This window comes from Acanthaster planci, linkage group LG01 (assembly GCF_054643075.1).
Source record: "Acanthaster planci isolate LZ-2023a linkage group LG01, COTS_SCS, whole genome shotgun sequence".
NCBI classification, from domain to species: Eukaryota; Metazoa; Echinodermata; class Asteroidea; order Valvatida; family Acanthasteridae; genus Acanthaster; species Acanthaster planci.
This window is the reverse complement of record NC_141777.1, coordinates 27,768,284-27,780,881: the sequence shown is the minus strand read 5'-3', so window position 1 is coordinate 27,780,881 and position 12,598 is coordinate 27,768,284. Positions and strand designations below refer to the sequence as shown.

Here is a 12,598-nt window from a genome sequence, read left to right as displayed (position 1 = left end):
CTTTCCTATGCACATGTAGCGTAAACAAACCGTGACCTCATTATTTTACAGGTCTACAAAAAGTTCTTGAGGACATGTTTTGTAAAACAGTATACTATTTCCACTCTATTGTCACTTGTATTATTGCAAAAATCTGGCACAGCCATTTTTAATTCTAATGACTGAGTAATACAAGTCTCTATTTCATAAGTATCAAATTTCCTTATTAACCCAGATTTCAGTCAGCATCCAACTGAGACTCTGGTCTTCTAAAGAATTACAAAATAATTTTAAACAGTAGTCTGCAATGCTTTTATATTTGTACAAGAACATGTAACAGAAAATTAGTAAGGAGGTTTTTAAATTCTATAAGTATTCTTCTGGAGAAGCTCCAAACTTTTCACTAATCAGCATAAAATGAATGTATATTTCAAATTAATTCCTATGGAAACTTCGTTCAAATACAAATTTTTTTTTTGCACAACTGTATTTAATATTTTTTACAATTTTTATCACAAAAGATGTTATTCATTAGCACAATATTATCAAATAGCATATTTCTGAATAGGTATCACAGTAAACAATGGGTCAAAAATACAAATTTCAGATAGATTTTTCAAGTATAGGAATAAAATACATTGCAAAGGATGGAATTTGTAAAACAGTGTGATCCCTAATGCTTTCAAATGTCAATAAAATGACAATAAGAAATTACAAAATGCTTGATCAAGAGGTTTCTGTGGGTTTGAAGATTCAAATTGCTGTTATCCATGTAGATGGAAAAACATACAGCATCCAGCCTCCATATTTGTCTATTCTCAAAAACCAAAAAAGACAGCGGACAGAACAAAAAAGCCAAACCAAACAGCAAAACTGCTCCCCAAGATTACAGCCAGGCTTCCGGGCCATGTTTGTCTTTAATGAGCAGCACTTCATCGATCACTTTTCCTTGCTGCATGATAAAAATGTTGAAAAGAAACAGATTTTAAAGGTCATGGGAAGACGTTGAGAGAGGGCAAGGCAGTAGCTACATGTGGGTTGGTTGAGGGGGTGTACTTTGACTGCTGAGCATTTTTTATTTGAACCAGGTACTAGAATTTTAGACTGCATCTGCTAATTCCTAATATAGATTATACTTTACGTTGTTTTAGTGGTTCCTTACATTGTTTTAAATAATAGGAGCAATTACCAAATACCAGCTGCAAGGAGTCATGTGGGTCTTATGGGATTCCCTACAACAGTGGGACTCTTCCACATTTAGAATTGAAATTCCCTTCTTTAAATCCTCTTTTTCAGATCCGGGATTCTTAGATCAGTGATCAAGCACATATCTGTTAAACACGGATTACAATGACTGGAAATAAATGCAGGTATGGGGTGACAGCTGTAACCAGACGCAGATTATGTTTTTATACAAAGTACCGAGTAAAGTGAAACAGAAGGGGCATTGGAAGCCCTAATTAGGAATACACTACAGGCAGTGATGAATCCAGAGGTAGGAGAGGGGGCAGGTAGGCAAGTTGCTCACCCAGACATGTTGGCAATTCTGTTACTAATTAAAAGCGCCGGCAATTTACAAATGGTACTACCACTTACTGGGAGGGGGGAGAGTTCTTTTCCTGAGGAAGATTTGGAAAGCCTGTTTTTAGCATTACATTCCCGTATTTGAATGAACCTGGATCTGCCATCAGTGTTTTGGATCCTCACAATTACTGAACAAGCAAATATCTGCCCCCCCCCATCAGCCTGTCTCATATCCTGGTCTAGGGTTCAGAGCATACAGAGACAAGCAAAGTGGATTCTTTTCCAAATATGACCTCCGCTTTTCCTGACTCATGACAAATCCTCCCATAAAGGCAGTGGTAGTACCGTTTCTTAAAAATGCTGACGCTTCCAATCTCCCCCCCCCCCAAAAAAAGGCAATGTGCTGCCATGGGGCTACCTTGGAGCGCAAATCCTTCATGCTATGGCTTTGTGCATGATAAAAGCCCTCAACTTACACATATCCGCTCTGATCACAACAAACAATAAATTGTATTGTTCATGAACTCACTAGTGTACGTTAGGGCTACAGGGTACCAAAGTGTGACATCACTTTGAACCAGGAAGAGTAGTGCAAGCGAATGAAGTATGCACGTTTTGGTTCACGTGCTGGTTCTCGCACATAACTGTACGCTTGGCGTATTCACTTTGGTACTCTATAACAGAGCTTTGGACCAAAAAATAGTATCAGGCCCACAAACTAAGATATGAAATATGTGGTTATCTGGATAGGGTTATTTTTAGAGAAGAAATTGGACATAAGACTTGGTCCCTGCTTTTAGTTTTATCTCTGTAACTAATAGACCCTGAAAACTACCTGATCATCTGAGATTTGTTGCCAGGTCAGGTGGGTTCCATTGATCACATGTATCAATGTGAAACCGTAGTCAAGAGCACGAAAAGCATCCCATGGCCGGGGGAAAAAGAAGAAGCTGTGACGCTCTTTGCAGCCCTGTCATAGGAAGAAAAAAAACAGAAAAAAAATAATAAATAAAATAGAAAAGCCTTATATATAAGAATTTTAAGGCAAGGGCATTTCCCAGTAATTTCAGTTGCTCATGTCAGAAAAGATCTTTTCCTTTTTGGGGGGATCCTTCAATATGTTTATTTTAGAGATGTTGAGAATATCCATGTCCAACAGATTGGGAATTGGGCAGAAATCTTTTCTCCATCTTCAACCAGGCAAGATGGGTCAAACAGATGGAATTTCCCTTAACCTCCATGGCTTTTATTTGAGGAAGGAAGTACCATGTTTCACAACTTATAAGACAGCAACTTAAAAAGTGGGTGCCATTTTGCTTTTCTGTTGAAAATCAGTTCAAAGGTTACTTGGGTGTGCTGTGCAAGATAAAAAGGATGAAGAGGATGTTTTAGAGATGCAAAGGGGGTTAAAATCCTCAAATAATAGAGTTTAACACTCTTTTCAAAATATACATAAAGTGGTATAATTTAGAAAGCCATCTATTGTTTGAGACAAAACAATCAACAGTGAATATCATCCTATCTCTTTTTTTTATACAGTATCATCCATCACTTACCGCTGACCCAGTAATGATGTGCACAGGTGCCTTAGGATTTGTGTACGGTGCCTCTGTACTGCCATTGTAAACCTGTCAAAAAGATACAAATTTTACAATAAATGAATTATCCTATACTCGAGTTTCTTGTGAAATGTGAAAAAATTCCCACACTTAAATATTAAATACTGGAAAATTTGATAACCACTTAGTATATTGTGCTGAGGATGTAACACAAGATTCTTCCTTTGCAAAATGAAATCAGCAAGGTAAAATTCCTTTAAAATTCTCTTCCTAAAAAGAGACATTTTGGCAACTCTAGGCTTCTGTACCTTTTCACGATAGACTGGCCACAGTCTCTCATAGTTATGTTCATGAGCCCAGATCTCCATATCAACACCTGTACAAAAAGTAAGGACATTATCAGATATTTCCTTGAAATTCAAGAGTTTCTTATACCTTTTCACCCAAAACAACTTTTACCCACTTAATTTTGAGATATCACTACTGTGTTTTTCTTTTTTTCTTTGTTTAAAACCACATGCAGATATATATAAGAGAGCTTATTTTCACACTTGGAGTGACTTACCATACTTATAGAATAAATCCTCCAAAGCTGCTCGAACCTATAAAAGGAAGGAAAAATAGACACCCAAGTTGTAATTGTGAAAAACCTCCTCAAGAAAGAGAAAACAAGCTAGTTGGTAGACTGCTAAGATATGAACCCACACTTTTTGCTGACCATTTTATAAACTTTTCTGCTTTACAGTCATATTTTTTTCAATAAGGCATTGGCCAAGTAGTTCTCAAAGTGCCCTACAGTATTCTGATCATTTTTTTTCTTCTCCAAAAAGAACAGGCCGGATTTTACAAAACATGTGCCAGAACTCAGCAAACAGCCATGGGGAGCATGTGATATAGACTATTCTAGAATGTAAAATCATTGTCTTCATTCTGATTTTGATTTCTTTCTTCCTCGTGAGTTTACTTATGAGTTGAAAGGGAAACTTCCACGTGTGTAATCTGATCTTGCCACAGCCATGCTAAGTCCCTTTAACTTCCAAGATGAAGAAAACATCCTCATCGGTATTCTGGACTGAGACAACACAAATCCTTGAAATTCAAGGATGGTCTTAACATGAGCTCATCATTCCTCATGCTTCTCATTCATTATCAAAAGTCTTGCAAACACTGCATTATTCCATTAGAGCTAAGAATTCATGGTTAGTTTTACTTACAATGCTGCCCTTTTTGGTACAGTCATCACCATCAAGGTCTGAGCAATACATCGGCCGATGTCCCAGTGTTATGATCCAAGGGTGTTGGGTTCTGTTCTTTGGATCACTTGCTTCCTGAAAGCAAAATCAAACTATACACAGTTGCAGCAAGCACAAAAATCTGAATGATTCACCAAGTCCTAAGTTTAATTATTTAAAAGCTTAGATCTGACAGGTCTTCAATTCAACAATTTTAATTTGGCCCCGTACACAGAATACACCATATCCACTGGGTTTCATTAGAACATGACATTAGAAAATTATAGCAATATGTTTCATTTGTGTGAAAGCACTAGGCTGAGATACTTGTCATAGATACATCTTTGTTTTAAGACTGAGTAGTGTGAGCGTGGTTTCAGTTGCTAAACCATGGATGAGCTGCCAAATACCTTAAGATCTTCCTCCAGCCACTTCAACTGGTTGACCTTTGTCTGCTTGGAATCTTCTGTGAAGAAATACACCTCAGTTGAAAACATCACAAAGTGAACTGGTCCAATATTCCAGCTGAAACAAAAAAAGAAGTTCGAAAAGCATGGGTCACTGAAAAACATGGAAGTACACACCTTTCAGGCGAATATGCACCCGACTACTCTCCTTTATTGCACGTTAACAAAATGAAAGCTGGGACACTGGACATGGGGGGTGGCAGGTCCTATGATGGGCCTGGGCTTAATGGATTGGTCTATTTATGGCCAATGCCTGATTATTTCATGAGTGTCCCCATCCCTTTGAAAATGGTTCGGCCATCACTGGCTGGAAGTCAACTTAAACAACCTTAAAACCCTCTAGTTTCTTGAAACATATCCAGGTAAAGTATACTATGTCAACAGTGCAGAAAGTATACCACAAAGTATGTGATAAAACTTGGAAGATCACAACATCTGCAAAACTATTTATGACAAAATTTGCAACATTGCACATATTTTCACAGATATTTGCAAAGATATTTGTGATATGTGATGTCCCTTTAGGGCCATCATAGGAATAGCCCAAGCAACAAAATAAAATTCCCATCAGATGCACAAAAGGTGACGTGAAAAGAATGGACTCTCTTAAAGAAAACAACCAAGAGTGCTCTCTATAGTTTGAATTCCTGTACATCTGCTCAGGCTACAAATCCCCAAATCCTCTGCCAGTGATGTAGTTGAGACTGTTAAAGCTCGAGATCAAGACCTGAGAACCAAGATGCAGACCACAGGGTCTAAAGTTGAGACCAAGACCTTATGGGCGAGACAGACCAAGACCATCTAAAATAAGTAACATAATGTGACAATGAGAAAGATACATTTATTCCCCCAAAACATGGTGTAAACAGTTTTTTCTAAGTGCTGAATGAATTCAAATGCTGTCACAGTACTACTCACTTTGAATTTTAAATTGTAACCATTTGTCAGACTGTGAAAAAAACTAGAAGACACACATCTTGCTTTCTTTACAGCTCTTTATCTTAAAGTATCTTCACAGAGAACAGGTCTTCATTCTTATCAAAGTTGAACTTGTGCCAGCCCCCTCTGTGAGCTTAATCTTACAAAATATGCATGCCGATCACAGAATGCTTCCACTTGTTTCCCTTCTGGTCATGGAATTTGGTGTGGTCTGTAAAACCAAGCTTTATCACTGTGGAGTATGCCGACAAGTACCACGAAGGAGTTTCCATTAACATGTGGGTACCAGACTATTTGATTTCCTCGGAATGGATAACATCGTCTCGAAAGTAACGTAGATCACATAAATTTATTTGCCTTTTTTGTGATTTTTTTCCCCAATGGAACAATAAGGTCTCTACACTAGAGACTCAAGATCTCAAGACTTTTGCACTTTCAAGACTTTGAGTCAAGACTTTGAAATTGTCGAAACCTTCAAAAATTGGTCACAAGACCAGTCTTGATACCGAGACCTGCTTTGAGACCTGCATTACTGTCATCTGCCAGTAGTGTTGGTCTGGCTACTGTCATGAATAAGCCAATGAGTTTTTGTATTGTTCACTGGTTAAAATATGAGCCTTGTGCGCACATGACAGGGAACATTCCTGACCAGGTTTGACTGGAATGTAGAGTCTTCAAAAGGGTACAGGGTGCCTTTTTAACTACCACCCACCAGTCCCTCTCCACATTGCTGGTGAAAGGAAACTTGTTCATGAAGCAGATATGACTTTGTTACTTACCTGTACCACAGATTCTGGTTGGCTTCATAGGATGGCATGGTGAATCGATTCTTGTAGTGGGAAAAATTACTGTTGGTGTGCCAAATAAATGTCGGTTGTAAATGACTTAATACAATTTAAGGTGGAATGATTTTACAAGTTGTTTTGAACCTGTCCTGCCCTTACTGCCAAGGAGTCCTCAATCAACTGCATGGGTGTTACCAGGATGGTATCCAGGGGTGGGGGGGGGTTGACAATAGAGTACCCATCAGCAGCGAACTGGCAAACCATTAACAGTGGAACAGGATCAATCTCGATTATTTCATCCACTTCCCTCCTATTTTTAAAAGTTCTTGCAGTATTTCTTCCTTTTACATTTTTTTTCTTATTTTTTTAGGGGGGGAGGGGAGAGGCAGGGGGAATGTCAAGCACCTGTTACTCTGCCCATGTTATAGTAGGATTCTGATGTAAAGAGTTTGATTCATACAGCTTGCAAGCAGCATACGGTAGATATACCGGTATCACTGAGGATAGAACCGACTCCATCCAGTAACACTTACTAAGCATATTCATGGTTACCAACTGTCGTCATGTAAGGCACATAGGCTGCAACCGACTCAATCTGGCGCATAAACTCATCTCCCACTTTGCCGTCATCATCATTGAAGTTGTAAGCAAAGTCCCCTGGGGAGAAAATTAACAAAGGGGCTTCTTGCCAGGCAATATTCAGAATATTTCTTGAAAGTATGATATGGGAAATACAAAAGACAAATTGGGGGTCGAACACAGCAATGGTATTGTGAATTGTCTACGGTATCAGTTTTATAAATCCTTTGCCACTTTACATTATCTTTTACATACAATCCACCATGAGTTGAAGTGCATCCTCAGCGGCGAGAGAAAGACAGGCTGGTATAAATTTTTCCAACCGGGATCTTGCATGCGTTTGGCGAAGACCATACATTCCAGAATAAATTTGTTACATGTACTCAGCGTGCTCCGCATCAAACCAGAGCTCCCAACATTCAGATTTCAAAATGGTACTTTTCATTGCAGCAGTGCACAGAATATCGTAATCTACAGTCAACTGATCAGGGCAAACCCTTTTTATGGTAGACTTTTATGAATAGTAACCTGCATAGTGTATAACGGCAAACGAGGGCAAATAACAAACATTGGGTCTGCAGCCATGGAAGTTACATGTAGTTTAAACTGTTTTACAACAAAGCTGGTAATTCTGGGGGTATTCCTTGCAAGTTCTAGTTCTACTGCCCAAGTGTGTTTATCAGTAGCAATGTGCTTCTCGCAATCACTTCAACCCGCGTGACTCACACAGAAATCAGCGTTGCATATTGTGCGAAATGTAAAATAATCTGACTGTTTACTAGCCCTACTAGTGTGGCACGGACTCTCACTCCCGATCCATCCTTAGCCACACATCCATAAACGCAATTTCGTGTCGGAGCACTGAACATTTTCGGCGCACCCACTTATCATCGTGGGCACAATTTCTTTTGCACACGAACATGATCCTTGACCTTTCCGCTTTCTACAAACCATTTATTGAATGATTTCACTAACGTTATTCAGGTATTTTCCAGTCTTTTTGCCTTTATCCATTCAATCTAACGGGCTCGCTCTCTCAGTCGCCATCTTTAAAATAAAGTCGTTGAACATAACGTCACTTGACCCCTCATCGTCTCGACGGCTGTTCCATGTCAAGACATATGTAATACACAGACTGAGCGATAAGATACTACATATACCAATGGGTTCTTCCAAAACTTTGGCAGCAGTTTAGATGTCTAACGGGCACAAGTCAGGTACATGTATGTACAACTGTACATGTACGTACACATCTGAGAAAAAGCGTGCCCTGGTACTGGTGACGCCGTGCACGATGAATGCAGTATCGGCTCTCCTGAGATGAAAAAATTCACTCTCGATACGAAACGTTATGTTCCTTTTGTCCACAGCCATCATGTGTTGCACGCAATATCTTTGAAAATATATAATCAAATCAGTGCTCTGAAATATGTGATTGCCGAGCTATCAGTAACTGAGTACTGAGTACCTTCTTAAGGGCAAGCAAATTTGCCCTGAAGAAGGTACTCAGTTACCGACAGCTCAGCAATCACATATTTCAGAGCACTGATTTGATATTATATTCTCATTGATATTCTGATCACGGTGCTATGCAGCCCTTCCATGTTTCTCTGATCTACTACGTGTTTCATGCATATGGCTTACACTACTAGTTTAAACGAGCTGTACATACGTACGTACGTGCAGCTAAAATTTGCGAGTAACGATCCACGTCTAGAACCAAGACTAGTATGAATACGTCATTGCACAGTACCACACTGCGCACACAGTCTAAAAAGACTTGTTATCAGTCCTTCCACGGTTTTCAGACCACTTTTGTCTGAAGAAAATGCGGGTATAAAGCGTCTTTTAAACTTAATATTTTCCAAGATGGCATTATCAAAAATCGAACCCATGAAAAACAAAATCATACAAGTGTAAGATTGGTGGAAAATCGTAAAAACTATGCCAAAATCGTACATGTTGGGAGCTCTGTCAAGTGTGCATAAACTCATAGTGCGGTGAGTTCATACCAACGGACTGTCAATTTCATTTAAAAACACGCTCTATTTCGTTCCCGCTTGGAGCGAATTATGTTCCCAAATGTACTATGTAAATACTGGACCCAGTATTGTTTTGTTGACAGTTCCAAAGAGCTAAGACAGTCTGATGGTTGTTTTATGATCCAGTAGTGTTTAAAATGCTCCATGAATAACATGCTATGAACACACACCTACATACTTTGATGTGATATGCAACCACTTTTGTCAAGATGATACACTTGACCGATGTACTCACTTCCGCATACATTAATTTTGGTCAGATGAGCTAAACATAGAAAGACAGCTCTACATCTTTGCTCATCAGCATTTCAATCATATGCCATAATAGCAGCCATATACTGAGGAGCTTGGATCCAATACTAGTTAAAAAGTGGAACTCACCGACATGCAAGATGGCATCATACTGTCCTCCCTGTGCTCCGACTTGCAAGCGACCCAGAGACTGAGGGTTCACATTGCCCATGTCCCCGTAAAGGGCCAAGTGAGGGCTCCAGTTGCTACCATCCCGAAGTGCAGTGAAGAAAAACAGAGGGCTCCAGCCCTCGTCACTTCCACAGCGATAGACTAGTGTGAAGAGATGATTGGCATGATCTGTTACTATACCTGTTTGACTGATTGACTGTATTGTATTGTGTCAGCTGAACCTATGATTGTGGACTTAATCTTCCCTTTTCAAAAAATGTTACGCAACAAAACAACAGGTGATTGGCTGATGCATGTGCAGGATCAAGAGATCATGCCACAAGATCCGCTGACAGAGTAGGTAAACATCCAGACACAGACGTTACAAAGCAAATCAAGTTCGGTACCAAGTTTGCAATTTATGTAAAATGTGACAATTCTAGTTTCTGCTTTTTATCTTCTTTTTTTTTAAAACAGGGGTGTTTAATCATTACTTGGACTTGCACTTTTGAGACTGCAAAATCTCTTCCAATACACTTACATTCTGTTCACAAGCAGCTTACCATACTTGGTTCCTGGTTCCAGACTTGTCAGTTTCACACGATGAATGAACTGTGCACGATGTAGTGACCCACCATCAACAAACTTAGTGCTGGATCCTGTAGCATTGTTACTGGGCTGCACCTTCCCAAACTGGACAACTGATGGGGTGTCGTTAAAAGTGCTCCAGGTGACAATCATTTCTGTCACATCACCTACAAAGAATACAAAGATTAACTTGAATAGAATGCTTGAGAACAAGTGCATGGATGTTATGACGGAATATTATCATTCATATCAAACGGGGGGGGCTGATCAGAATGGATACACACTACAGACTGAGTGTTACATGCCTCATCGAGTCTACAGTGGGTTTCACGGTTGACTTCCAGCATTCTTTTGTGTTCCGGTTATTCACTCGACATTTGATGGTCAACCACTGGTTAAAAAAAAATTGTGTTTGCTGTGGGAGAGGGTTTGCTCTCCCAATCCCTCTGGATCCAGCAGGGTGATATCACCACATAATTGCAAATGCCATGCCAAACAGAAAGCTAATCAGGTGATAAACATGTATGCCTCCCTTTCAGTGAAACTTTCTTGATTCTTTCATTCATAAAACTCTCCCTCCCTGTCAGACCTCCAGAGGCAACCTTTAACATGTTTAAGGACCCCATTCCAATAAAATGCACAAGAAGGTCTTCAAATAACAAAACTGGTAGGCATATTTGGTAATATTAATCACATTTCCTACTAAACAAAAGCGAACAAAACAAACCTGATCGAAACAGTTAATGCAATTGGGTCTTAAAAGGAAAAGAGTTCCATATGAGGACATCACTTGACAATATGCACAAAGTCTATGAGACTGGTCTGGAAAATTCTCTAGGTGTGTTCTAAGTACACTGTAATTGCTTCAACATTTTCACAGCTGGAATTAACTTTTTAGGGCATGTTATCCCTTTCTGATGGCTAATAATCTAGGGCTAGGAGTAATTGCAGAGTACCCCATCACTCTAAAAAACGACCCCTGTATTACAGACAGTAATGGCCGGTTACGTGGGTACAAGGTGAAACTCTCTTGAGAAGAGTGTGACACTTTGACTTGTACCTGGCTATGAGGCTGATCGTGTGGGGTGGTGGGGTATTCTGCAATTGAGCCATAAACTACTGCCAGGAAAAATTAGTGATGTCTGCATCCATGTTTGGAACTCTCTTCCTGACTTGGAGTTCTTCACGTAGCCTAGGTCTCAGTTACTTTACTTGGCCTAGGTCAGCATGGTTGGGTAATGTCATGGACGCTTTTACCAAAACATTGGCTGGCAATTTATATACCTAAGCCTAACTGCAAATGACAACACCTCGGAACCTGTTGCCAATTTTTGACATCGATCACGATGATTGCATTTTTAGCAAAATTGCCATCATCATGATCTATGTAAAAAATTGGACAGTCTTTCATAAACACATTCACGATATCCACGCTGTTTACAACCAACAAACTGACAAAATTGCTGACGACTGAACATTTGGAAGTAGCCTACGGTACAATACATGTACTGTATTGAAATTGAAGAAGCGATCAACGCTAGTGACATTAGCCTAGCTATACTACTTTACGTCACCTGTGGCTGAAAGATGAACTTGTTCAGGTTGCGACTTCACCTGACCATCTATCCTTAATATCAGAAAAGCACACACAACCAGAATTTGAAAACCAAAGATATTCGTCATTTTTAATTTTGGCGGTGATTTGGAGGTAAAAATCCTGAATACTGACAAGGAAATACTCGATTTTACTGCACTGTCTGATTAATGGCGTGTCCAATTAATTAGTTTCGGCTGCGGCTTGAAATCACATGAATGTGACTTCTGCGTTAAAGCACCAATGGATTTTGTAACGGTAATACTAATAGTAAGCCGCAGCCAAGTAATACGGACCATGACACTGTTTACGATAATTATGTCATGTGCTAGTCACGTGTGCTTGAGGAAAGTGCGCGGGGTCGGTGCATTAGTTTCGATAGACAGTGCGTACACGTACAGTACATAGGCGCATGGACCAGGGGGAAGGGGTTGTGGAATCCCCTTCTGAAAAAACTCCCGAGCCACGATCAGCGGACTTTATTTCCCTTCTAAATGCTTAAGTCAACGAAAGAGAACTTTCAAAGCGCACGAAGCACCGCGCACTGGTACCCTGGACGCCACGGCTCTTTGTTGAGTCATAGAGGTAGGAAACCTACCTCCGTGGTTGAGTTTGGTGGGTTCGAGCTTCAGCCGTACATTCGAACACAGGCAATTCGAACACGGGTATTTTGCGGCCTATCATGATTCTGCTGAATGATTAGGTACGGTCATGGTACGGTGAAGCCCTAGTGCATTGTGTGAGTGGTCAAGAAGTGCGACATCGTAGCCGGCTACGATGTACACGTGGGAGAAGTGAGTGGTAGCATGGTGGCGGGCTGAATATTCTTATTAAGCTTCTTGGGAATATGCAGATTCATGGAAGCTCGTTAGTGCGAATTTGAACTATGCACAAAAATTTTTATTACG

The 12,598-nt window shown here is 39.9% G+C and overlaps 1 protein-coding gene across 1 annotated transcript; it reads right to left on the bottom strand.

The window, feature by feature from the left end:
* Window positions 1–115: 115 nt before the first annotated feature.
* Window positions 116–11,955, bottom strand: LOC110975136 (acid phosphatase type 7-like). The gene is made up of 12 exons (XM_022227279.2): window positions 11,671–11,955; window positions 10,072–10,263; window positions 9,488–9,670; window positions 7,019–7,142; window positions 6,480–6,548; window positions 4,705–4,819; window positions 4,277–4,390; window positions 3,628–3,664; window positions 3,371–3,438; window positions 3,060–3,131; window positions 2,339–2,473; window positions 116–931 (listed from the first exon to the last, which is right to left on the bottom strand). The coding sequence occupies exons 1-12, from the start codon at window positions 11,777–11,779 to the stop codon at window positions 866–868; spliced, it is 1,284 nt and encodes a 427-aa protein (XP_022082971.2). The 5' UTR covers window positions 11,780–11,955; the 3' UTR covers window positions 116–865.
* Window positions 11,956–12,598: the final 643 nt, after the last annotated feature.